The sequence below is a fragment of the Channa argus genome, chromosome 17, assembly GCF_033026475.1.
Source record: "Channa argus isolate prfri chromosome 17, Channa argus male v1.0, whole genome shotgun sequence".
Lineage (NCBI taxonomy): Eukaryota > Metazoa > Chordata > Actinopteri > Anabantiformes > Channidae > Channa > Channa argus.
This window is the reverse complement of record NC_090213.1, coordinates 5764679-5788454: the sequence shown is the minus strand read 5'-3', so window position 1 is coordinate 5788454 and position 23776 is coordinate 5764679. Positions and strand designations below refer to the sequence as shown.

Below are 23776 nucleotides of genomic sequence, written 5' to 3'. Positions count from 1 at the left end.
CTTAGCTAAAGCCTTAACTCACTTTAATTATGGATTCAGCTCTCCATCTCTTTATTTTTGTTTTGTCCCATAAAGCAGGAAAGCAGTGTTTGATCAATTTATGACATAAAATTAAGGAAAGCAGAACAAGATATTTGCTCACATTTGAGAGGCTGAAACTTTATCAATATTTATTACTTTTAGTCAAAATTAATTTAAACTATTAATCTTTTTACTGTCAACCAATTAACTACTTTTAATAAAGACCTAGATGAGATGTATCATTAAACCAAACATGTGGCTCACATACAGATGCGGACACAATTAGTGCTGCCTTTCCATGGAAACAATTTTCTCTATAACTAGAGAAAACTAAATTGACAAAATTAATAAAATAAAATAAAAATCAGACTTTGCTTTTAATTCAACAGAATATCTTTAGTAATTACAAAAGAAAAATGGCCCGGACTGATTGGTTAGAAAATAACATATATAATGGAATTATAGTCATATTTCAAACTTTTTCCTGTAATTAGTGCATCTTTAATAATGTTATCAGTCATTTGTCTCCATTCAAATGGGAGAAAAGCTGTCTCTGTTGTTTGCTTTGGCCTGTTATATATTTTTTTAATTCTGCTGATTCAAAAAGCAAAAGCAAAGCTTTTATTTATTTTCGTTCTTTATAAATGTATTTTTTTTTTATTGCTGTCGGGATAAGCCGAAAGGACAAAAAATTTTTTAAAAAATTGCTGTTGTCAGGTTCAATTTATTTCCAAGAAAATTTTGGGTTCTTCTTCTGTTTGTGGAAGGGAACCAGCAATTTTGTACATGTCTGTATTAATTTAGCAGCTAGCTGATGTTTCCAACCAACAACCTACTGCTAAAAGAAAGCAGTTTAATACCCCAAAAGAGAAGAAGCCGTTCCTGCGAGTATTGGGAAAACAGAGTAAAAGGGACTTATTCAAGTGTGCTATGTGGAATTAAACAGCCCTGAAGGTTGTTGCTTTACATCTCTAAATTCCCTAAACTCCTTTTCTGTTGACAGGTGGAACTGTGTTGTGAAAAGTGGCAATTATAAAGTTCAATATTAAATGAAGTAAATTTTATATACCAGACAATTCCAAACCTACTTAATTATTAAGAAATTAACATCCAATTGAACACTGTAGGTAATGTAAAATTAGAATATTTAGACTATGAAACGAGAGACTGCTCATGCTGATGGTTCATGAGATGAAATTTGTGCTTTGGCTGTTTCAGCGTGAGGCCTATAAAGCAGAGAAGGAGAAAGGGAGAAATAGAGAGAGGGCGGCCCATAACTTCTGTATCCCAAACTAACTGAAAAATTCAGCTTTAATGTTTGCTGCCATTTCTCCAAATGACTGGAATGTATAAATATGGGGACTGAATCAAAATACTGCTTAAATACGATGTTGGTGCAACTTCGGGTGAGCTGAAATTCTAACATCAAATAATTGGAAACTGGAAAATGGAAAATAAAAACATCAGCCCTGATTTTTAACATTGTCAACTGGCTCACGATTCATGTAACTGGTTTATTAACTAACACCAGGAATGTTGGTCTATTAGAACTGATGGGGTTCCAAAATTAATCACCACCAGAGCAGAGAGCTGAAAATATTCAGCTATTTTAACTGAATCTGATTGCAAATTTCTGAAATATTACAATTAGGCTTTTTAGCTCTCGTAAAGTGAATATTTGGGTCTCTTGACTTTTAGTCGCACAACAAGGTATTTCACCTAATCAGCAGATAAATAATAATTTAAATAATCCTGAGTTGCAACTCTAAATGTCAAACCACCTTTAATCAGACTGATTTTTTTAAGTTTTTCAATTCAAAATAATAAGAACAATGGGGACAGTTTGTAGAGGAAAAGCCTCTACAAACATTCGCATTAACATTCCCTCAGTCCTATGAAACGTGTAGAAAAACCAGCAGCACTAAGATTTCCTTTCTTTACGAACAGCTACAATGATTTTTAAGAGCTTGGTCCAGTTTGGTTTGGGTTGCAGAAGAAGACAGTCCCTTTGCTCTGCCCATTATAGAAGCTCTATGATTAAGACTTTATTGAACGCACTCGTCTCCTGTGTAGAAGCTGTGTTAAGACTTCTTCGGACAATGTGAATATGAGTCTGTATTGAGGACCTCGATCATCATTCTAGTGGACGGGAAGGTCTCTGCTACAGATGGAAGACTCTGATACCAGCTGGGTAAACTGAAGACAAGGAGGAAAAGTCACAGTTAAGTGTCTCTGTAAAGCTCAAGAACAACTGAGTTGCTTACAAACACACCATCAGAGGATAATTTTGATTTTTGATCATCTCACCTCTTAAGATTCATCCAGCTCTTTGCTGTTTTACTGAAACTCTCTGGATTGGGTGTAGTCATGGCTTCGAAATCCACCAGCTGAGCCAACAACAAACAGTTTAGAGGACACATACTGATGACACATTTCTTTGAGGAAGAAACATTTAACAACAATTTTTTTTTCTTCTCTTTTTTGTTTTTGGCAAATAATCTTCAGAAGTAATAAATATGTGGATAAATACATAAGTCCTGCTTGTGCGTAGTACTACAAAAATTTTATAAGATTTTACATATAGTTGTACAGTAAAGTGACTAAGAGCTCCGCCTCATTTTAAATATTCATTGTTTTCTATATATGACTGGGTAATTAACGCACATCACAGAAATTATGTAAAAAGGCCCAAAGTCCTTCTGATAGTTATTTTAGACAAAATGTTTCCTAATCTTCCCCTCCCTATTGTTATTTTCTTGGGAAAGCCTTTAAAACGATCGTCAATCATCGAATTCACAATGGTTTGTAGCTTTATTTTGCATTTTATATTGTTTGAGCTTTGCAGATGATACTTGCATGAAAGATTTATCACACAGATCTTGGTTTCACTTCTGTCTTTGCATTTAATCATGTGCTGCTGCAGCCTTCATATGAATTGGACATCACTCAGTTCAGACTTGTGCCATGTCAAAGTGTTACAGAAGTCTGACCTGCTCAGACTTAGTAAAACTTCTATAGTGACTATTATATAACAGAGCACTCATTGAGAGATCAACTTGTAAAAGTGCCAGGATAATAACTTAAAGAGAAACACATCAGTAAGTAGCATCTCTTTACCTTTCCTTTAGGGATCCTACCAATGACCTCTTTCCCTGTGGCCATCAGTGCCCCCATCATGACTGAGTATGCCACCACACTAAGAAGAAATTGAGCAAGAAAACAGTCTCACTTTTTATTTTACACTGAATTTTAACTGCTTTCTACCACACTCAAGGCAGAATTTGTTATTCTTTAAGCATAAATCAATGTGGGACCTTTAGATTGCTGGAACTTGCAGCCTGGCCACAAGAAAGACTCCAAATATATAAGAGCAAGATTTCCCTAACAAGCATTGAACATTTATGATTGTAATAATCCGAAGTCCACAAGATTTGAGTTTTACTGCCCACAAATACACCTGCTAAAATTCTTTTAACACTCCTCAAGTTCTATGTCACATAGTTTATGCTGTGCAAGTAACTGGTGCATTTCAAGGATGCATTTCTGAATCTAGACATAACCTGAGATAATGGTTAATGACATCACACTAGAACACAAATATCACTGTCTCTTATTAGTAGTTAAACTATGAAGATATTAGTGTTACATCTGATGGCTGTTTCAGTGCAGAATGTACCTGGATCCCCTGGACAGGGGCAAGAGGTTGCAGAAGTAATAAACCAACGATAGGATCAGGTTTGACACGGCATCTGCATCCTGAGAGAACAGAGAAATCATAAAGTCAAATGCACAGTAAACTGGCCTGGAGACTGTCTACAGACACGCTGTCTCCTGACTTTTGTTTTCAGATTATCTATACAGGTAGGAAGCAACAAGGCCTGCAGTGTAAACCTGGGGGGAGAACAGGAATGTCAAAGTTGGCAGTGATGTTTTAATGTTGCATCACATTTCTACAAGTCAGCTTATTACTGCAGTTATGACAGTGATAACCTGCAGAAAAAACATTGGTCTAAACCCTGTGAAGTGATAAATTTAGAAAATTGTTGTATTATGAGTTTCCCTGTCTAGTTAACTAAACTCTGTGATGTCTCTGTGGAGAGGGAGACAGCAAAGAAGGGGAATTTAAACTGCAGAATGTATGGATTGTTGTGCAGTAGAGGGGAAACTGCTGTGCTCACTAACACCTTTAAACAGAATGAGATATTTAACATGTCATTTTCTCCTTCACCACCTCCTGCAGCAATTTCCCAAATCCCAGCAGTAATGATTATTATCAATTTATTGATCATAAAAAGTCAAAATCTTTTCCCCCAAAAGCCCAAGGTTCCTGTCCTCTTTATTTTCTTTAACCAACAACATCCTAGAACTCAAATATCTTGAATTCACAAAAATAAAGCAGCAGGACCTCTTATTTAATGAGCTGGAAGTACACAAAAATAGACATTTTTGTTTAATTGCTCTGTCGCCATCTGCCATGTTATTTGAGACCTCCTCTACCACAAGTTCCTGTGTGATGTGTAACACACTGAAAACAACATCTTATTGAAAATAACACAAAGTATAAACACAAATGTAATCCTCCATCCCATTTCACAAACCACTGTTTCTTTCTTATCAACAGAATGTCACTGTCCTGCCAAAACAACAAAATCCTTCTTCCAGTTAGCTGTAGAGATAAATCTTACCCCTAGTTCAGTTGAGAGCATTAATGCTTTTCCTTTGGCAGTGAGATCTTTGTAAATGGACTCTATCTCTGACTGATACTGCTGTGTTCGCTCCTCTGTTGTCTGCGTCTCCACTGAGAATAACATGTTGCCCACCCTAAAATACAGAAAACAATTTACATATTTCACAACACGAAGTATTTTTAGGCAGGCTGGGAGAAATCTCACATTTATTTTGTTGTGAGATGGCGGCATGGATTTACATGTTTGTTGATGCCACAGTCCTCAGTTGGCCAAAAAAACTCATCACACACCATTCCACTGCATTCCACTGGTGACCTTTGTAGTTTTAAACAAATGTCGTACTTTCTTGTATTGTGGCAGGTGAACGGTGCATGCATGACATTTAGGGTGGAATTACGGAGACTCCAAGGAATGTGGACAATATTAACAAGGGTCTTGGTTTTTCAGAATGAAGAAGCATGTCACCCTGTCTAGATGATGAGGTTTTAATAGTTTCTGGATAATAATGGAGGTCTGTGGGATCAACAAAAGATACAACATACATTTTTGATGCTTGTTGTAAATAAAAACCCATGTTGATAACATTTGTGTTATAACATTAAGGTTTACATCTAGAATATAATGTAGAAAAAGACCAAACCTGTCTCCTGTGATGGTTATGGTAAAACCGTCGTACTCTTTACCAGAATCTTTCATGCTTGGCACCTTGGAGTTGACTGTGAAGCCATCTCTGGTTTTACTGTTGAACTGCTTCAAAAAAAAAAAAAAAAAGGGCACACACACACACACACACACAGGGTTTTCCTTGCTGCACAGCAATGACACATAAGGCAGCAAACAAATGTCACACATTTGAAATACAACAAATTAAAAGGAAATAAATATTAAATAGAAAATTGACATCACATTATGTATTCAGGGCAGAATAATGTATTGATAACTTAACCTCTCCTACCTGAATGTCTCTGTTTTTATTCCCTCCTTACCTTCATTATAGGAAGTAGATCTTCTACTTTATTGACATTTTCAAGAGCCTGACGGACTTCTAGTAAACCTCTGGGGTTGTAGGCTCTGAGACAGAAGATTACAGATTACTTTAACCCTTCGAGAAAAGAAGCATCATAATTAAATATATATAAATATATAATTAAATACACTGAAAACTCTTAAAAATGAAATCTATGAAAGTAAACATTGTGGGTGGTGAGCAGTAGGGAAGCATATCAATTTACAGTAACTGCTGACTATTCATTGAGGTGAAGTATATGCTGATACTAGCCACACATTTGCATAATGGGTTATGGTTAGGCTGATTAGTGGAACTATTTGAGATAATCTGGATTCATTTAATCAAATGACAGTGTTAGTTCTGGAAAGAGTAGAGTGTGAGCAGTGACTCATGCAGTGCAAAATAAACTGATTGAAGTTTTAGTGTAATTTACCCATGGTACACCAGTATTCTGTCTTTGATGAAGTCGAGAATGTTGTCAAAGTAAGCGAGGTATCTGATGTTGATAATCTGTCCCCTGAGGAAACAAAGAGAGTAAAAAGGATTTCAACATGCTGACAAAACATGCTTTCAGTGAACTTGTCAGAACTGATGTTACAGGGAATGAACATCTAAAGTAACTAGATCCTGTCACAAGTAATTTAAAAACCTGAAGCTAAGGAAAAGCAAACAAACAAAACTAGACGTGTGTCTGACACCACCTTCAATGCCAAAGAGTTACCGGATAAGATTGATGTGATTGTTGAAGCCCCGACTGAGACTCCTGGCAGGCATTTGGTCCAACCACAGGACTGGCTGATCTGGATCAGCGATCCTACAGGCATAGTAAAAAACGGGTTTAGTCTTTGAACATTGAAATCCAGTCAAGTGAAGATGAAAGACTATTTGGTGGAATGTGATTGGTCTAATTTGGGCAGATGTGCAGAAGAAAATTTTGTTATATTTGGCCTGTTTAATTTCGGGCTGTAAGCATGATTTAATGTGAGAAACAAAGTTATTACCACAAACTGTATTAGTGACTGACTTCAGTTTTCTGTGCTCTAATCCAACTTCTCTGGTGCTCGCTATCAGAATCCCAGTATGAGCTTCAGTCTTGACTTGTTAGGCAAGACTGTTGAAGCATTAGGCTATCACTTCTTTTCATTTTTATTTTGAGTTTTAGCAAAGTGATTCTGTCCTAAAAAAAACAAACCCTAATAAATATTTGAATTCGAATGTGGTTTGCCATAATACACTTCTGAATTACATCAAAGCTTAAAGCATATTAAACGGCAGAGTTAATTAGCTCTTAAACGTCCTCACCTCCTCCATTTGACAGCTATGTCAAACATGTCTCTCCACTGCATCTGCCTGGTCTTTCCATTGACTCGCACTTTGGAGTTGCTCCACGTCCGATGCATGGCCTGCATAACCTCCAGGGTTGCCAAACCCATGGCTGAAAAAGCACAGACAAATGTGACTTTTAGTCTTATTTTCACTTTAATGATTGTGATGAACTGTGGGATTTAACAGTGGTACCTCTGTGTATCCTCCTGTTAGGCAAGAAACCAGGAGTGTCATATTGCATTAGTGACCCTAAATGGTCAGCTGTGCAGATCAGCTTTTGAACCTCACTGCTGTAGCTGTCAAAGTTCTGTGGCAGCACGTCCCTGTAAACCAGAGAGAAGAAAGAGGAACATAGGGAGGCTGCAAAGCTTTCACAATGTGGTGTGGGGGTTTCATTTTTTTTCTGGACCCTCGGCAAACATCTGAAACTTCTTTTTTCAAACACAGAAGTTTCTGTCCACAGACAGAGGCAAAAAAACATGTTGAAAATTAGTACTTACTGCAATTTAAAAAATTTAAAGTGGTGGTGAATTCTTAATTTTAAAGATTTCCCTATGACACACTTGAGGTGAAATAAAAGACATCAAGTGCAGAAAAAAGGAAAATGTATGATTCTCAATTGTTAGTGTTTTTTTTCCATTCCATTCACATCTGAAATACCTACAGTCTTTGGTAAAATGTATAATTATAGCTCATAAATATGGGTGCAGTTATTGTTTCAGGTGTAAATCACGTGTTTTGGCACCATCAGGCCTACTTGATATGTGGCTGCAGGCCAGGCTGTTCTTCATAGTCTTCTATTAGGAAAGGCAGGTTCTTGGCCCAGTGATTCTTGAAGTTTCCTGGTAAATCCTGATCCACATTGTACTCAGCTACTGGGATGTCTAGGTGAGAATGCAGGTAGCGAGAGTACTCTGGTAGAAGAACAAGGTGGGACAAAGAAGTGAGATAATATAGGACATATATTCTAAAACAAGATTCACCACAGAACCATTTTAAACAAATGCACAATATTATGTCAAATTGGTTTATTCAACATTTTTACTAAACATATATGAGAGATAACTACTTGATATTTGGTTATAGACTGAACACCAACCTCTGAGGTATTTCACTTTGAGGTATTCAGAGCTGGCCTTCTGTCCCAGCAGAGGATCGTTCAACATTACTTTAGTCTGAGCTTTGATTCCCTCATAGAACTGGCCCATGGCTACGTGACTTAACCCCTTCATGTACTGACACACCTCGTTGTAGGGCTCCAACTGAAGACACCTCTGAAAAATGGAACAAGGGGATTTATTAATCACTATGTATTAGTCTGACCAACCAAACCATCTTAAAGTGCATTTTAAAGCTGGTGTTTGAATGTAATTGCATTTTAGCATGACAACATTTTTTGCAGCCTGACAAAGGAGTAGAATAGCAAGGTAAGGTTTTCATCCGGTCAATAAGTCATGTGGTCTCCTCTACCTTGAAGTTCCCTATGGCTTCCTGTAATGAGCCGTGGTGGTACAGCATCATGCCTCGGAGCTGGAGAGACTGGATGTGGTTCTGATTCAACATGAGGGCTTTCTGGAAACTCTCCATTGCTGACTCAAAATCGCCCAGCTCTCTGAAACGAGGAACAGTGTAGAGTTCACATTTTGTTGGTAAGCAGGGGGAAAGGTAGGACTCTCACTTCTCTAAATACAATAAGGCAGTGTATTCATCCACAGAGATATACAAAAGTGAAACACACACTGAGGGATCAATGACACAGAGCTGATGTACCTGTATGCCTGTCCTAGGCTCTTATATGCATCTATAAAGTCGGACTTCAACTTCAGTGCTTCTTTAAATGTTTCGATGGCTTCCTGGTGAAAGACAAAAAACAACAACCCTTTCACGCAGTGACAACACCGTGAACAGGAAATTGCAATAGTCATCACGAGTCATCATGAGTAGAACAAAATATTCAGACTCAGCAGATCATATAACTCTTGTATCACAAATGTGCACAATTTGTCCATGTTTTATCGTTTACATCCATCCATCCGAATGTGGCTTCAGGGACTTCCGCTGATAGAATGTTCTTTCTATGCTCATATTTAAAGGTATTTAGGAAAACCTGCAGTTACTGCTACACAGAGAAAAGACCAGTTTGTGGATGGCAAAAATAAATCTCCATGTGAGTAGGGACATCAAAACCCTGCCAGAATTGTTTTGCAAGTGCAAGTGACCCACACAAAAAGCCCCCGAAGACACACCTGACTAGATAAAACTACATAGTGACAAAAGATTTAGCCTGGCGACAGCTGCAGATTTTGCTCTGCACTCCACATAGGCTAAGAGCAATTTATTAAATTGTAAGAAACACTGTTAATGTCTGACAAGAAAACAATGTTATCAACAGTTCAGCAATATTGATCTTTAAGTCTCATTTTTCAAAAGGTGGAAATGAAAACAAGTAAAACTTCTCTAAATTGCATCAATAACGTTTGTTTTTTCAGTTTGGTTTTTAGTATCATATTATCTTGATAAAGCACCAGTTTGCCTTGAAGTAGGTAAAAACCTAAATGAATTGTGTTTGTGCCACAAGTTGCTAACGAACCACTGACCTTGAGCATGCCTCTGTGGAAGAAAGTGAGGCCTTTGTACAGCATTGCTATTGGCTGATTCTTCTTCAGATCTAAAGACTGCTGGAAGTCCTCCATTGCTGCCACGTAGTCCTGGTGGGAAGACGAAACACAAAATCAGCACAGGTAAGCAGACAGACATACATTTGCACACAAGAACACACAGTTCATTCAAATCAAACCTCTGAAATGAAGAGCAGTGTTCCTCTGTGCCTGTAGAGACGGGCTGAGGGCTGTAACTGAATGGCTTTGGTCAGATCACCCAGAGCCTCACTGATTCGACCCAGAGGAGACAGGATCTAAAACACATATCATGCTAATGTAAGTACAAGTACACAAAAAAAACTTTTTGACATACTTTTTAAAACATTTTTCTGTGAGTCACATGTCAGATTGAATAACCCATGAACTGTTTCAAGTGGCACAATGGTCAGAAAAAAGGGAAGAAACTTAAAAAAAAAGAGAGAGAGAAAAAAAAAACACACACAAAAAAAAATAAAAGCCTCAAAGTGAAACCTGGGACGATTGTGATTGACTGCAAGCCTTCCGTGCTGCTGCAACAAAGGACACTGTGGTAAACCATACATACCCTCACAGACACACACAATTCTCTATGTTTGTGTGTGTCTGTGTGTGGTTGTGCTAAGCTTTACACAGACAAGTAGACTGGAAGCTTTAATTTAACATTACTGCACGTGTCACCTTTTGTCTTAATTTTTAGCTACACAACATATTTCCCACACTTGCTAAACTAAAACCTTTGATTGCACCCAAACTAGTATTAGACTCACATCAAGTTGCCGGTGATATTTAGCTGATAAACATCTAAATAATAATCAGCATCAACCCCTAAGCCAGGAGAGAAACTTAAAGGAGGAAACTGCATCGGGAAAATAAATCAGCTAAATTTGAAAAATTGAAATGAAGAGACTGCAGTGAGTATTTTTTCACTTAAATGTCCTCTAGTAGTGCATAAATCATACTTTTATAAAGAGAACAGATGGATTTGGCAACAAGTCTCTGCCTCTTTTACTTCACGTCTGTACAGAGTCAGGCCTCACCTCTGCTCTCTGTTCATAGACTTCTGGCCAGTTTGGCTCCAGGGCGATGACTCTGTTGAGCTCATACAATGCCAAGTCTGCATTCTTTATATCCTGGCATTGAGACAAAAGAAAGGACAGACACGGTTATATTTTCTACAAAACAGTAGACAAACAGCTGAAGACAGTTCCAATGTTTTTGGAGAGGAAACTTCTGTAACCACAGATTCCTAGCAGATTGAATGAGCGTTCATAGAATGCCACACTAAATCATTCCATGTTTACCTGAAACTGTTGCTGGCACCAACATTCAGGACTGGTTTATTCAGAGACAAAAAGGAATTCAGAAAATGCACTGAGATAGCTTCCTAAGACCATGCTGGCACAAAACTATGAAGAGGTCTACATCTATTGGAGCATGTTTGAATGTGATCAGCAGATTCAACTTTAAATGTAAAACAGGCACAGCATCAACATAAAAAAACCCCACTGGAAAAAATATGTGTCGTCTACTGTGAATAACCCGAAGAACTTCACTTTATCAACACAACAGCACTAAAAGGTGTGTGTCACACACTTCTGACCACGCTGACTCAATTTGAACATTAACAAAATGCACAAAATCATAATTTGGTCTGTGGTAAATAATATTGGTTATCTCCCTGCTTTGTTCCATAAGAAAGACAAGAAAGTGTTTTCATATATATGAAAACAGTAATGGCCATAACTTTAGCACAAGACATGCATCAACATGTTTTTACTTCCTGATTTGAAAACAAACGACTTGGTATGTATAGATGAATTAAAACATCGAATAACACTTAACAGATTTCAAACACAGCAGTTTTAAAAAAGATCTTGATTAAGCTATGTTTCACTTGCATCCTAAAGTGGCCTTAATCCCATCTTTTCTTTTTGCACCCAACTAAGTCGGATCAGATGTTTTAAAGAAGAGTGAATAACCAAAACAGGTTTTTCAAATCGGAGCTGGGCCCCTCTTTATGTGCTTTCTCTGGCAGTGCAACCACTGTGGAAACGGTCAGATTAGAATTCACGTGTTTCTTCTATGTTTAACTAAGCTGGTTTTAATTAATTAAATTACCGTAATTAAAAATTAAAGTACCATAGCTTTTACTCACCTGTAGGCTTTTCTTTCCATAAGCTATTCCTCTCCCATAAATGGCACTGACAAGTTCTGGATCACCCTGCATCAGAGACAAAATGAGTCGGAAAAAAACTTGGTTTGAAGCTAAAAAGGTCTTTCATTCCTAAAAGCTGTACTGAGAGTGAAAATGTGCAGGAGGCAGGTTGAGTAACGTAAATGATCACAAACACACCTGTAGTAAAAGGGATAAATGTTTGATGGCTTCTTCATAAAGGCCGTTGCCTATCAGAACGTAGCCGATAGCTGCAATAAGAGAACAAATGATGGTTAACACGGAAGACTTGCAAATTCTTAATTTTAATCACTACGCATAAAAACATTTGTAGCTAGAACACTGTTTGGAACACCATCTTACCCAGTTCTTCGTTTGTGTTGTGGTTATCTACAGGGAAGGGGATTTTCTTCTGTTCTATAAACAACTTGGCCTGGTTCTGAGAGAGTGGGAGAGAAAAAAAAAGACAACAGCACAGGAAGAAAAGAGACACCACAGACACACAAAGTCAAAGAAACAACAAAGTAATGAGTGTGTGTATGAACCGACTGACAAGTTGACTGAATTGAAGAGGTAACACAAAATATAATCCTGCGAGTTTTAACAGTAGAAAAACTACAAACGTGTATTGAGTTTCATTTAAGGTGTTAGAATGACATCGGTGGAAAAACACTAGTGTAAATGAAGTAATTCAAATGTTGGTAGCACTTTAGAGCTTTGTAATAATAGGCCAAAGGCAGAACCATGTTTTGGAAATACTATTAAAAAAGGGGTCATATCTAGGTGATATTCCAATAGTTAAGGATGCTTACTACAGAAAAGCAAATTCTCAAGTCTGTTAATTGCATTAAAGAGATTATTTCTCCTTTTTTAAAGCATCACAAATTGTGAAATGCAGCATAGCCATCATGCTACGGGAGGCGAACTTGATACCATTCAAATGTTGCTGTGGCAGCACTTTGGGTTGATAAAACAGCAACCTGACAACCCGAGAACACAAAAGCTTGCTCAATTTAAATAATCATATAAAATAAAGAGTAGCAACGTCATCAAAACGACAAACTCCGTGATTGCTATGTTGGATCCTGAGAGATTTTTTTAAAGGTAGAAAAGGTCGGTTGTTGTTTCTGCTGACCTCGTGTGCTTCTCACCTTGCTGCATTGGTGCTGCCAACGTGCCCTGCAGGGTGTAGTCAGTATACTCTGACATCACTGTTGGGCGTTGTCATGAGTACAACAATCTTCAGATTACGCCTACCACACCCTTAGGCCTGCTTGGTTATTAATTGCAGTACCTTTACCATACCTCACTTTACAAAGTTTGCACAAATGCTCAACTAAGATATGCTACCCTAAGATATTCACAAGGGACAGTTGCTCTCTACCCCTAATGTGTTATATTTAGTTTTAGTCCAGAAACTTTCCTGACCAACGGCAAAGCTGGCATGGGTGGGGCATTCATCTCTCTAATTGCTAAAAGAATTCTATCTTGTGTTAATACTACTGTTATGATTAGAGAATATTTGTAACATCACTTTATTGTGCTCAAGTTTTTCAGATATTATTCGACAATATGAAATAAATAGCTACTAAATGTTCTTAGTTGATTCAGAAGTGAAAGAGTGTTTGGCATGATAGGCAAAAAAGCAGCACATAAAAAACTACTGAGCTATTTAGATAAAAACAAGGCCTTTAGACTCAGCTAGAAAACCACAATTTTTTTTGTAAAGGAAACTGTCACAGGTTGTATCTGTTCTACATATGAAGTGTGTGTGTGTGTGTGTGTGTGTGTGTGTGTGTGTGTAGACTCACTAGGATCTTCTCTGCGTTAAGTGAGAAGACAGATTCGCAGGGTGGGTTACTTCCCTCCTCACAATCTGGGTCTTCCAACTGTAAGATTGAGGAATCTGAAAAAGGCAAAATTCAACGCTTTTATCCCATTATGGACATGTGAACAGCTCCTCAAAGTGTAAACAGGACACAAATATCTCCCATGGTGTCAAACCATTAGTCTTTGAAGTTGCATTTAAACAAACATCTTAAACAAAAAAAAGTTACGCCTGACTCGATTTATAATGAATTCCAAGCTAACATCGCTGACAAGCTCATAAGTCAGAAATGTGGTTTGACTGACTCCACGTGGGCCAAGTTTTTTAGACCCTAAGGCATATGAAGAGTGGATACATGATTTAATTTAAATGGCAGGAATTAAATGAAATTAATTAAGTTTGAAAGTATATTGTTTAGGCATTTCAGAAATCACTTTGATCATCACTCATAGATACCCACACACCAGTTCTGTTAAATCCAATGTCATCATAACAAATTCACAAATTTGGTTCAACAGCAATATTAAAGTGTGGGAAATGACTATAATGTGAGATATTGATATTGCTTGTTTTTAACACAGCTGATCAAAGACTTAGGTAATTTCAGAAATGCCAAAAATAAAAAATTAAAATAACAGCAAACTGTTTTCCCTGAAATGCTGCAACCAGATGATTTTGAAAATTAAAAAACTGGTAAAGAAGACTAGAAGATTATCAGACTTGTGTTGCACCTACACTGTAAAAAGCACAGCTGCGGGAAGATTTTACAAATCACTAAGAAAATCTTTTAGCAAATAATCACAAAATCAAGTGGCGCTAATCGGCAGAATGTCAACTTCTCATCTTCTCAGCCACTTCCTTAAGTCATAAACATTGTAAGGCTGTTTGCATAATTAATAAGCCACAATTGCGTATTTTTGACTGAAGTTTGGTGGTGACTTCTTGGAGGAAGCTAAAATATGCAGTTTGGGACATGAACAACTACACACAGTTTCCTTGCTGTTATTTGCACAACAAACTCTCATTGTTTGATTATTAACGTGTTTTAATGGAATCAATTTCTATTTAAACTCTACGGATCTGTGGTCAGTTCTCTCTCTGTGCTGTCACCGTGTTGTTGTTGTTAGCCTCTGAACGTTAGCTCGCAGTTAAGCTAGCCGGTCACACTGACAAGAAGTAGCGGGGAGGACGTGGCAAAGTACAGCGAAAAGAGAAGAGACTTTACCGCAGTCTGTCGCGTACTCTTCCCACTCGGACAACGAGCTGCATCCCTGCTTGTGGAGCTCATTGTTGAACAAGGTGAGAGTGGAGAAATACTCGGTGGAGAGCGCTGTCCGGCACAGGTGCAGTAGAAAGAGCGCAACCACAACAGCAACCCGGCTGGTAGGGGCCATGTTGCGCTACATGTGTGACACCAGCGAGCGGAAGCTGCTGCGAGTCGATCAAAGCAACCCAACACGCCCCCCTCAGTCTTCCCCCCGTAGCCAGAGAAGGCTGCAAACTACATTACCCGAGATGCTCTGCGGCGTCAAACCGGCTGCTTCCGGTGCTGTTAAGCTTTCCTGTTGTAAACTTCAAACTAAAACCACATTCAGCTGTGACTTAAAAGCCTGACCAGAGATAGTGGCTACAAATCCGCTTCACTTTACATGTAACATTTTTAACGTATGTCCCTGATAAATAAACAAACAATCTCAATGACAGTATTGCAAGTGCATACTGTAGACACACAAATCTCCCTTTCTTTCGCCAATTTCTACTGCATAGACATGTACACTTCCATATACGAAGTATCTACTGTATGTTTATGAAGAAACAAACACGCATAACCATTTTAGTATTTTTGACAGCAATCCTTGTGATAGTACTTTGCTTTCCTGCACAATTGCATTCCTTTTTTTCAGAACTTATGTCACTGCATAAATAATAAATTATTAAACACATCACAAAAGATACAGATTTTATTAAATCACTTGTTATTTGGTTTGCTTGACTGAAACTTTGCAAAATAATAAATACTACAGCCTACTAGTTTGTTTTTTATGTTTGGATTGGTTTTGCTTTTCTGTCTGAGGCATCTGTTGCATATTTAGGTATCCAAAGATGTTGTCGTTGCTTTAACGATTCTCTGTGCTTCTAAAACATATTTAAAGACTTAAATTTACTTTGGCGAACCGTGCAAAAAACGTGAACCATTATGATGAACTCTTACTCTGAAGGCAGTAATTAAAATCCGTTTCACTTCCCGTTTGGTTGTCGCTCGTGTTTACAGCTGAGAGAATGGGGGAAAGTGTCTTTAGGTGTATTGAATGTAACGAAAAAGCAGCGGAACTGCACCGAGATTACACCAACGGGATCCTTAAGTTAACCATATGTGTGCGTTAATTATTAACATCTTCTATTTGAGTTGTTTGTTTAAGCTAAGCTAGTTAACGATGACCATGCTAGCGTTAGCTAACTGGTTTTGGATCAAACATGCCCACATCTCAAATTAACTTCCACCTTTATAAAACTGAATATTTTTGGTAGATATGTAAGGCTTGTAATATGTAAGTGATTCCATCAGCCTATGTCGATGTGTGTACAGCGATGCTCCTTACACACACAGTACACCTGTGTGTGCGTGTGTGAGTTAGCAAACTCAGCTAAAACAACTACATATAGCTAACCAATAAACACAACCTGGACAACCTACCTTAACCTTTTTTTTTATAGATTATTAATAGCTTTAATAATTTTAATTGCAGTGTTGATGTTACCTGTTGTATCTGTTTCTTCAGGAGTCCTGCCAGAAGCCAGTGGACAAATACATAGAATATGACCCAGTTATCATCCTGATAGATGCCATTTTATGCAAGACTCAGGCTTTCAGACACATTTTGTTTAACACGAGCTTAAATGTGAGTACCAAAACTTTTGCAGCTTGCAGTTGTATAACTCTTGGAGAGCTTAACTTTGTGTGGACATATACTTTCTGTAGTCACACAATTTAGCTTTCGGTGAACAAGCGAGCTATCGAATGCACCCAAATAGGTGCCTTTTAATAAACAAACATTTTATAACCTTTTTGGATGGATGCACTTTTGGATTACATTAGCCTCATTTTCCTAGAAGGTTGAAGGAACTTATTGTCAAGGGCTTTGGAACAAACTCAACTTCGATAGCCTCAAAGATGAAAGTTTGCTTTTTCAGATAGCATATATGTGATTATACATCTACTTCTTCTTAGATCCACTGGAAGTTGTGCGTGTTCTGTCTGCTGTGTGAAGCCTATCTCAGGTGGTCTCAGCGACATGGCTCTGAGCAGAGCAGCGACCCTGCCGACTTCATCAGGTACACCAAGGAATGGGAATTCTACAGCATGTTTGGGTTGGCAGCCCTTGGTAAGAAAATATGACCAAAGATCATTTATGTGTATGTCTGATAGATAAATGGAATGAATGTGAGTGGTTAACTTCAATATCTTTATAGTTCCATCTTAGCCAGCCCAAAGACTGGTTATGATTGAACAAAAAGCATAATTTGAAAAAATCACCTTAAATTTGAGGAGATTCTAATGGCCTGTTTCACAGTTTTGTATCATGTCATTTTAAAACAATTTTTAAACCTTATTTAAAAACCTTTGTAAAGCCTTTGGTCAGTCTATCACAGTAGCCTCTTTACTCTATAATTTCATTTCTGTCTCCTGTATTTTAATCACTGAAAACAATATTCCTGGCTGTTCAGAGTTCTGGAAACAGGCAGGGTTGCAGCTAATAATTGTTTTCCTTAACTCGTTATTTATTCAGTGAATTAATATCTGAATTATTAAGTCTTTTAAATGTAAGCAATCCAAACCCTATGAAACAGTAAAGTAGGAATTCATATTTTGAAGTTGTAACCTTAAAGTGTTGATAACTGACTCAATCAACGACAACACATTGATGCAGGCTGAATCTTCCACACATGAGTCTGTAGTTTTATCATCATCATCTCCAATCTCTGTCTACTGGACCTGCAGAGTTGTCAGCGTTCTGCGGCGGTGTGCTGTTGTTCCTTTGGGTGTTTGCGGTTCGTGTACTGGGTGCCACCGTAGAGCAAAGCCTGCTCCTAAGAGCCCTGCTGCTGTCCTGCTACGGAAAAGTCCTCCTCATACCTGCTGTCATCTGGGAGCATGACTACTCGCCGCTCTGTCTGGGCCTCATCAAAGTCTTTGTACTTACTTCAAATTCACAGGCTATCAGAGGTAGGAGAAAATTCAGTACATTTTAAAGTAAATGCATCAAACAGGTGCACTTTGAGAGCAGACATAAGAGGCTATATGTATGAAGAACTGTGTGCTAGTAATATTTTATACAATCTTTATGCTGCTATATTGGAACGCATTAGAATGTACCTGTGTACCTAATAAATTGGCCATTGTGTGTATATGCCCCATTACTCTGCATATTCCAGTACTCACTGTGAACAGGTTTCTTTAAAACTACTTTGAGTTTATAAAATAATCCCTATTAAAACTGTGTGATCTGCTGCTTATACAAAGTAAAATGAAACAACAGTTGCTGCTGTATTTTTACCAACGACAGTGATGAAACTCAAGGGTTCGATGTCGGTCCATCCTTTTGCATGAGATAAATATTGAGGTTAGGGAAACGCGATTATACTGAAAAGTCAGAGGCTTTTCAGGCTGTGTGCTTGTGGTGCAGACATTGAAAACTGTGCAAATGTTTTCTTTGAAATCTTTAAGGAATATTACCACACTGAAAAAAGGATTTTAGCAAATCTTTTAGGCGGGGTTGTGGAAAGGTTTCGTACCACATTTACACACGTGGAGCTCAGATTTGTTAATAAAAACCCAGCATCTAACAAACCCTAAAAGCCACAACTATTTAGGCATCAGTCTTTATGTGTAGGAGGATAACATCTTCATAAGAACATAATATTGACCAATATATAACAACATCTGATGAGGACTTTGTTTGTGTTATATTAATAAAGAACAGATTACAGTAAATCTGATGCAGTGATGTAGCAAGTTTAGCCTTGTCTGCTTTGTGTCTTCTGAATTTAAAATGTAATGTCTGAATGTAAAAAGCGACTCTTTCTATAGTCTTTTTTTTTTTCTTTACGTACAGATTAATGAGAAGTCTGTAACTAACATGAACAGAACAGCTGTCTATGGAACACTTCCTGTATTCTTTGGCCCCTTTTTACATTTTTATCTTTTTTTATCTTCTCTGCAGTGATCCTGAACAGCAGTCGACGTCTCTCACTGATGGCCGTATGTGTAGGTGTGATCGCAGAGACCTGTGTCACTCAGGCCTGTACCAGACTTCCGTGGAGCATCCAGGACATTTTGACTTTTGATTGAAAAAGAGAAATGTCAGTAATCGCAGGGATGAACAAGTGAACGTAGATGCCAGCCTGCTGCAGAGAGAGGCAATTATTTTATTATTAAACCTTCTCCACACGAGGATTGGAAAAGTTCTCTCTCTTACTGTATTGTGGCAGCCAGTCACTTCTGTTCATTTCACCACCACCCAAAAGCATGAGCTTGCATTGGATCCTGTGTGACAGAGGCCTCTCTGGCACTCCATGGTGGGAGAGGGCGTGAGAAAATCATAACCAACATGAAGAGTATTGCTGCTCAAATGGAGGCAAGGAGCCTCTGGAACGAATTCTACTGTACACATCCATTGTCGTTTTAGACAAATATCAAGGATGTGCCCGGGATTTTGTTTTAAAGTGGACAGTGAACTACAAAATCACAATTTTAGTGAGATTTAGGAATACAGCTGACATCGGCATGTCTCCTCACCTTAATTACTACCTGACGCGCTCTAGCTTCAGGGCAGACAATAACAACTTCTCTGTTGACGCCCAGCCAACACTCTCCACATTGCTTATCTCAGTGGTGAAATACTTACCTTAACTCACACATGGTTAAATGTTCCCACCCAGGCTAAGTAAGGCTGATGTTATTGACTTTCTTTATCTTCATTGGTACGTGGAATACTTGCTTAGTTGATAAGATGTCAACAAACATGCTGCAAAATGTACTAATCTAGCAGAAATACCAGAAAATCTCATCAGACCAGGTGTTTGTGGAATGGGAGGATTCACTGCATTTATCCACAGTATGAAATGATAGTTGCATCAGCCCCCAGAATGATAGGGATACGCTCTCACACACCATCAAGGGTAAAAGTGATAGACATTCAGTGTTTTTCAGGTTATAATTTTAAACTTGCTGCATCAAATTATAGTCAGGGTTTAGTAATATTACCATAAACATTTTATACATTTTTACTACAAAATGCTTTTGAACAGACCAACTTTCTGGAAATGTGACCTAGTCCTTTACCTCCACTCTTTTGGGGACATTTTTCCATGTGCATTTTACTCCTTCCACCACCTGCCATCACTGTAACCTATGAACTCTTTGCTACTAGAATAACATCCTCTTGCTCTTAAGTTATTGTTTTATAAAGCAATGGTCAGAAAACTGCCCCAGGTACAATCACTTGACACAAAACCCACAGTAAAGGCATGTTAATGGTGACACTGTTGATAGTTTTTCTTAAATGGAGATTTCTGCAAAATAATGATCTTCTCGTTTAAAATTGCTACATTTAGCTCCTTTAAGTCAATTAATATAATTTTCAAATGTCCTAAGGTATTTTTATATGTGCCTCTCAAAAAAGGATGTTATTCGACAGGTTTTACTTTAAGACTAATACATATTAAAAAATGCCCAAAATATTCAGTGAGATTCAAACATCTCAACAATCTCCCTTTTACCATCTCGTGTGTGTCATTCCCAATCTCTGCAAAAATAATAGTCTTAATATATTTGCTCAGGTCAGTTTGTGTGTGTGTGTGTACACTGCACGTGAGTTCATGTTGTTACAGGCTTGTGAATAGTTGAGGAGACAGCACACGAATGTGGAATGTTTTGTTAAGTGTCCTCCCCTGGGTGTATCTGCGCTGCTCCCATCGGGGAGAATAGCACAGGAAAGACGTAACGGAATATATATTTGTTTTGTTTGTATATCTTATTCAAGGAGTGATTAAAAAGTCTTTGTGCACAAGCCACTGAGAGTGTTTCTAAAAGTGTTGGTCAGTGACTGTGGCACGCAAGTGGTTTAATCTGAGTGTAATCAGATTACTGCAACAGCAGTCACCTCACATCCATGTTACTGACCGGTTGTCAATTAACCTAATTAGTTGTCAAATGCTCCTCCATTTGTTTTTGATTGCAGAAATAGCTTTTCCAGCTTTTTTTTGCCTCTGTTGAGCTAATATTTTCCATGAAATGGTAAAATGTCTCAATTTTGACATCTGTTAGACCTCAGAGAAACTATAATTGCATATATATGTTGAGACATTTCACTTCAAACCACAAATATGAACCTGCTGGTGGTGCCAGAAGAATAGACGGGAGATCAGCAATGACATTAGGATACATCATTATATAAAAGATTTTTCAGTCAAAACGCTTCAGTCTGGACCAAATGGCTGACTGCTGCAGCCACACCTAGATTCATTGTTAGTTACATTATTTAAAACTCCTCTGCTGCAGTTATGTCAGAAGGACAATCAACATTTTTAGACTAGAACAATCAGCACCAGTGTACTGTACTGTACTGAGAGGAGACACAGCTTTCCTGCATGTCACTGTGATAGACAAGCATTCTGCTGGCCCTCACAGCCCGGCTCTGATGTTACAATCTGTCCCATACCTCCCCGTGGAGAGAGTGATGTGCACCTTGGATTTGCTTTCTCGCTTAAGATTATGGTAATCTGCTCTAATCTCCTAACAGCCGTTCAGACAGGCAGCACGAGACGGGGGCACAGAGAGAGAGAGAGACAACATAGGCTTTAAATGATGCACACTGCACAAATGTCGACACACAGCCCCAACATTTAATTTTTCATTTTACTTTTTATACATATATATGCAGTTACAGTTACATCTGGTCTAGTCCAGCTTTATTTTACATTTGCTTTTCAATACTAGCTAACAAATGATAATAAATGCAAGTTGCACAATTTGGAGTTAAGAATTCTTCAAAATATGAAAATGATGCTGTAACATGTCAAGAAAACAGTGGTTGTTAGAAATATTCTAATTCGTATATGGTGCATTTACGAAGCAACGTCAACATGCAAAAATACTCTATTATTACATGTAGTAAATGTTCTTCGTTCAGGTATGTATACTATTGCAAACGCATTAACAAATGATCATTTTTACTGTTTTTGCAGGGTCTGTTTCCAGTTTTACCAGTAAGACATGTATCATGGTTTTAATGATGATAATAGGTTTGTAAAGCCAATCATTTTATTTTTACCTATGAGTATAATAGATTATAAAAAGGATCTATAATATTTACCTGTGAATACCATGTAACCAACGTAAATGTACATATTTCACTACAGTGGTTAGATACAACAGGCAGTAAAAATGCTCAGTTTGCAGTTCCCTCATCTGGGTGAAAAACACACTCGACAGCCTTCAGCATAAATCTATCGTGTTCACTGGGGAATCGGTTTGTGTTTCAAGGTCTCTGATTTTTACGCTGTCAGACTCTAAGGTTTTGCTGCTAATCTTCACCATTTTATCACAAACCACCAGAAAATATGCTGCAGATATATGATGTGATATGGTGATTTTTTGCAGTCTCTCAAGGAGGATTGTGGGAACTTGAATAATCTCTGAATGTTGAAATAGGAACAGTGCTATCATCATCAGTAATTTATCTGAAGCTCCCAGCATGAGCAGCTGCTACATCAAAGCCAGCCCATTCACGGCTGCAGTAATGATCAATTAAAGCAAAACTGCACCAGCATGGCAGCTAGGCAAGACCCAAATGCAGATCAGTGTATTTAAATGCAGGTCAGAGTGAGAGCCATTCAGGAAAAAGGAGGAAAAAAGTAGGTCAGCAGGCAGAGCAGCACGAAGAGTGCAGTTTGGTTTAACAAAGCTGTGGAGTTGGTTGTGGTTTGTGAGATGAAGATTATTTTTGTTATCAATAGTTACAGTATCACAGTAATACATCATGTATCTCTACATGACGGATGTATACATTTATCTTCTCCAGAGGATGAATCTCACTGACTTCCTGACTTTCCCAACACCATGAGGATCATCCTTTTGGCTTTATGCAAAATGTCTTAACGACATCTTATTACACTGTATTTACTGTTTGATTCACATGTGCCTTCCCTGCTGACTCTATTCAACCTCTGTATCATCAGGTCAAAACTTTGCCCTGTACTTTGCTTTACGGCCAAATGACTGCAAACAATAATATCAAGCTGTGGAATGTGTTTCATGCTGATTAGCAAATGTTTGCATGCTGACGTGCTGCAGGAAGTAATTGACCAAAGAAAACATGCATTTTAACCTATTAGGACATTAGCTTGCTAATAGTTGGTTGTAGCTAAACTGTATATTCTTGCAATGTTACAAAACCTTCTGAAACACATTTAAACCAACATGGGACATTAAACTCCTGAAAGTATGGAAGCCAATAATGTCCATGAATGCTCATGTTAATGGGATAATAATCTGAGATAAACTATCGCTTTACACAAGAAAATTGACTTTGTTTTCCTGAGATAACAAGATAACTCAGTCTCTCCAGGAATGCTGGATGGTACAGTCGCAACAATTCTATGTAACTTCACATTTAACATAACATAAAATCAAGCACTACAGTGGGACTGATCATTAGATAACAGCATAAAAAAAACATTTGTGGCTGTTCTTGGTTTCTGTATTTCTTTTTATTAAACTCCAGGTGACAGCTGCAGTGGTAGGAGAAAAGGAAATTACCTGTCTGCAGGTTTTCCTAAATTTGCTTCAAAGACAAATGTCTTTGGCTTGTCCCCAAGCCACTAGACCATCCAGAAAACACTGGATGGTCTAGAAGGAAGAAACTTTAGTCTCTATTCTGCAAAGTCTGTAATCCAGATACTTTCAAATATTAATGGCCTTCGGCTTGTCCCTTCAGGAGTCGCCACAGCAGAACATGTTTGTTGATTTGCCATGTGTTTTTTATGCCGGATGCCCTTCCTGCCGCAACCCTTCCATTTTTTTGTCCGGGC

The 23776-nt window shown here is 38.0% G+C and overlaps 2 protein-coding genes across 3 annotated transcripts; one reads left to right on the top strand and one right to left on the bottom strand.

The window, feature by feature from the left end:
• Positions 1-723: 723 nt before the first annotated feature.
• Positions 724-15157, bottom strand: ttc13 (tetratricopeptide repeat domain 13). Of its 2 annotated transcripts, none has more exons than XM_067481323.1 (23): positions 14910-15157; positions 13668-13762; positions 12220-12295; positions 12037-12107; positions 11839-11904; positions 10721-10813; positions 9842-9958; positions 9642-9752; positions 8815-8897; positions 8515-8656; positions 8144-8318; positions 7802-7958; positions 7237-7367; positions 7021-7153; positions 6440-6532; positions 6152-6235; positions 5696-5780; positions 5350-5459; positions 4707-4842; positions 3698-3777; positions 3139-3217; positions 2329-2408; positions 724-2217 (listed from the first exon to the last, which is right to left on the bottom strand). In XM_067481323.1, the coding sequence occupies exons 1-23, from the start codon at positions 15076-15078 to the stop codon at positions 2103-2105; spliced, it is 2481 nt and encodes an 826-aa protein (XP_067337424.1). In that variant the 5' UTR covers positions 15079-15157; the 3' UTR covers positions 724-2102. The 2 variants fall into 2 exon arrangements, with proteins under 2 accessions (XP_067337424.1, XP_067337425.1); XM_067481324.1 differs by having other exon boundaries at positions 5350-5456.
• A 747-nt stretch (positions 15158-15904) lies between these two features.
• Positions 15905-20756, top strand: arv1 (ARV1 homolog, fatty acid homeostasis modulator). The gene is made up of 5 exons (XM_067481786.1): positions 15905-16060; positions 16465-16584; positions 16914-17067; positions 17685-17909; positions 18907-20756. Exons 1-5 carry the CDS (start codon positions 15965-15967, stop codon positions 19032-19034), a joined length of 723 nt encoding a protein of 240 aa, XP_067337887.1. The 5' UTR covers positions 15905-15964; the 3' UTR covers positions 19035-20756.
• Positions 20757-23776: the final 3020 nt, after the last annotated feature.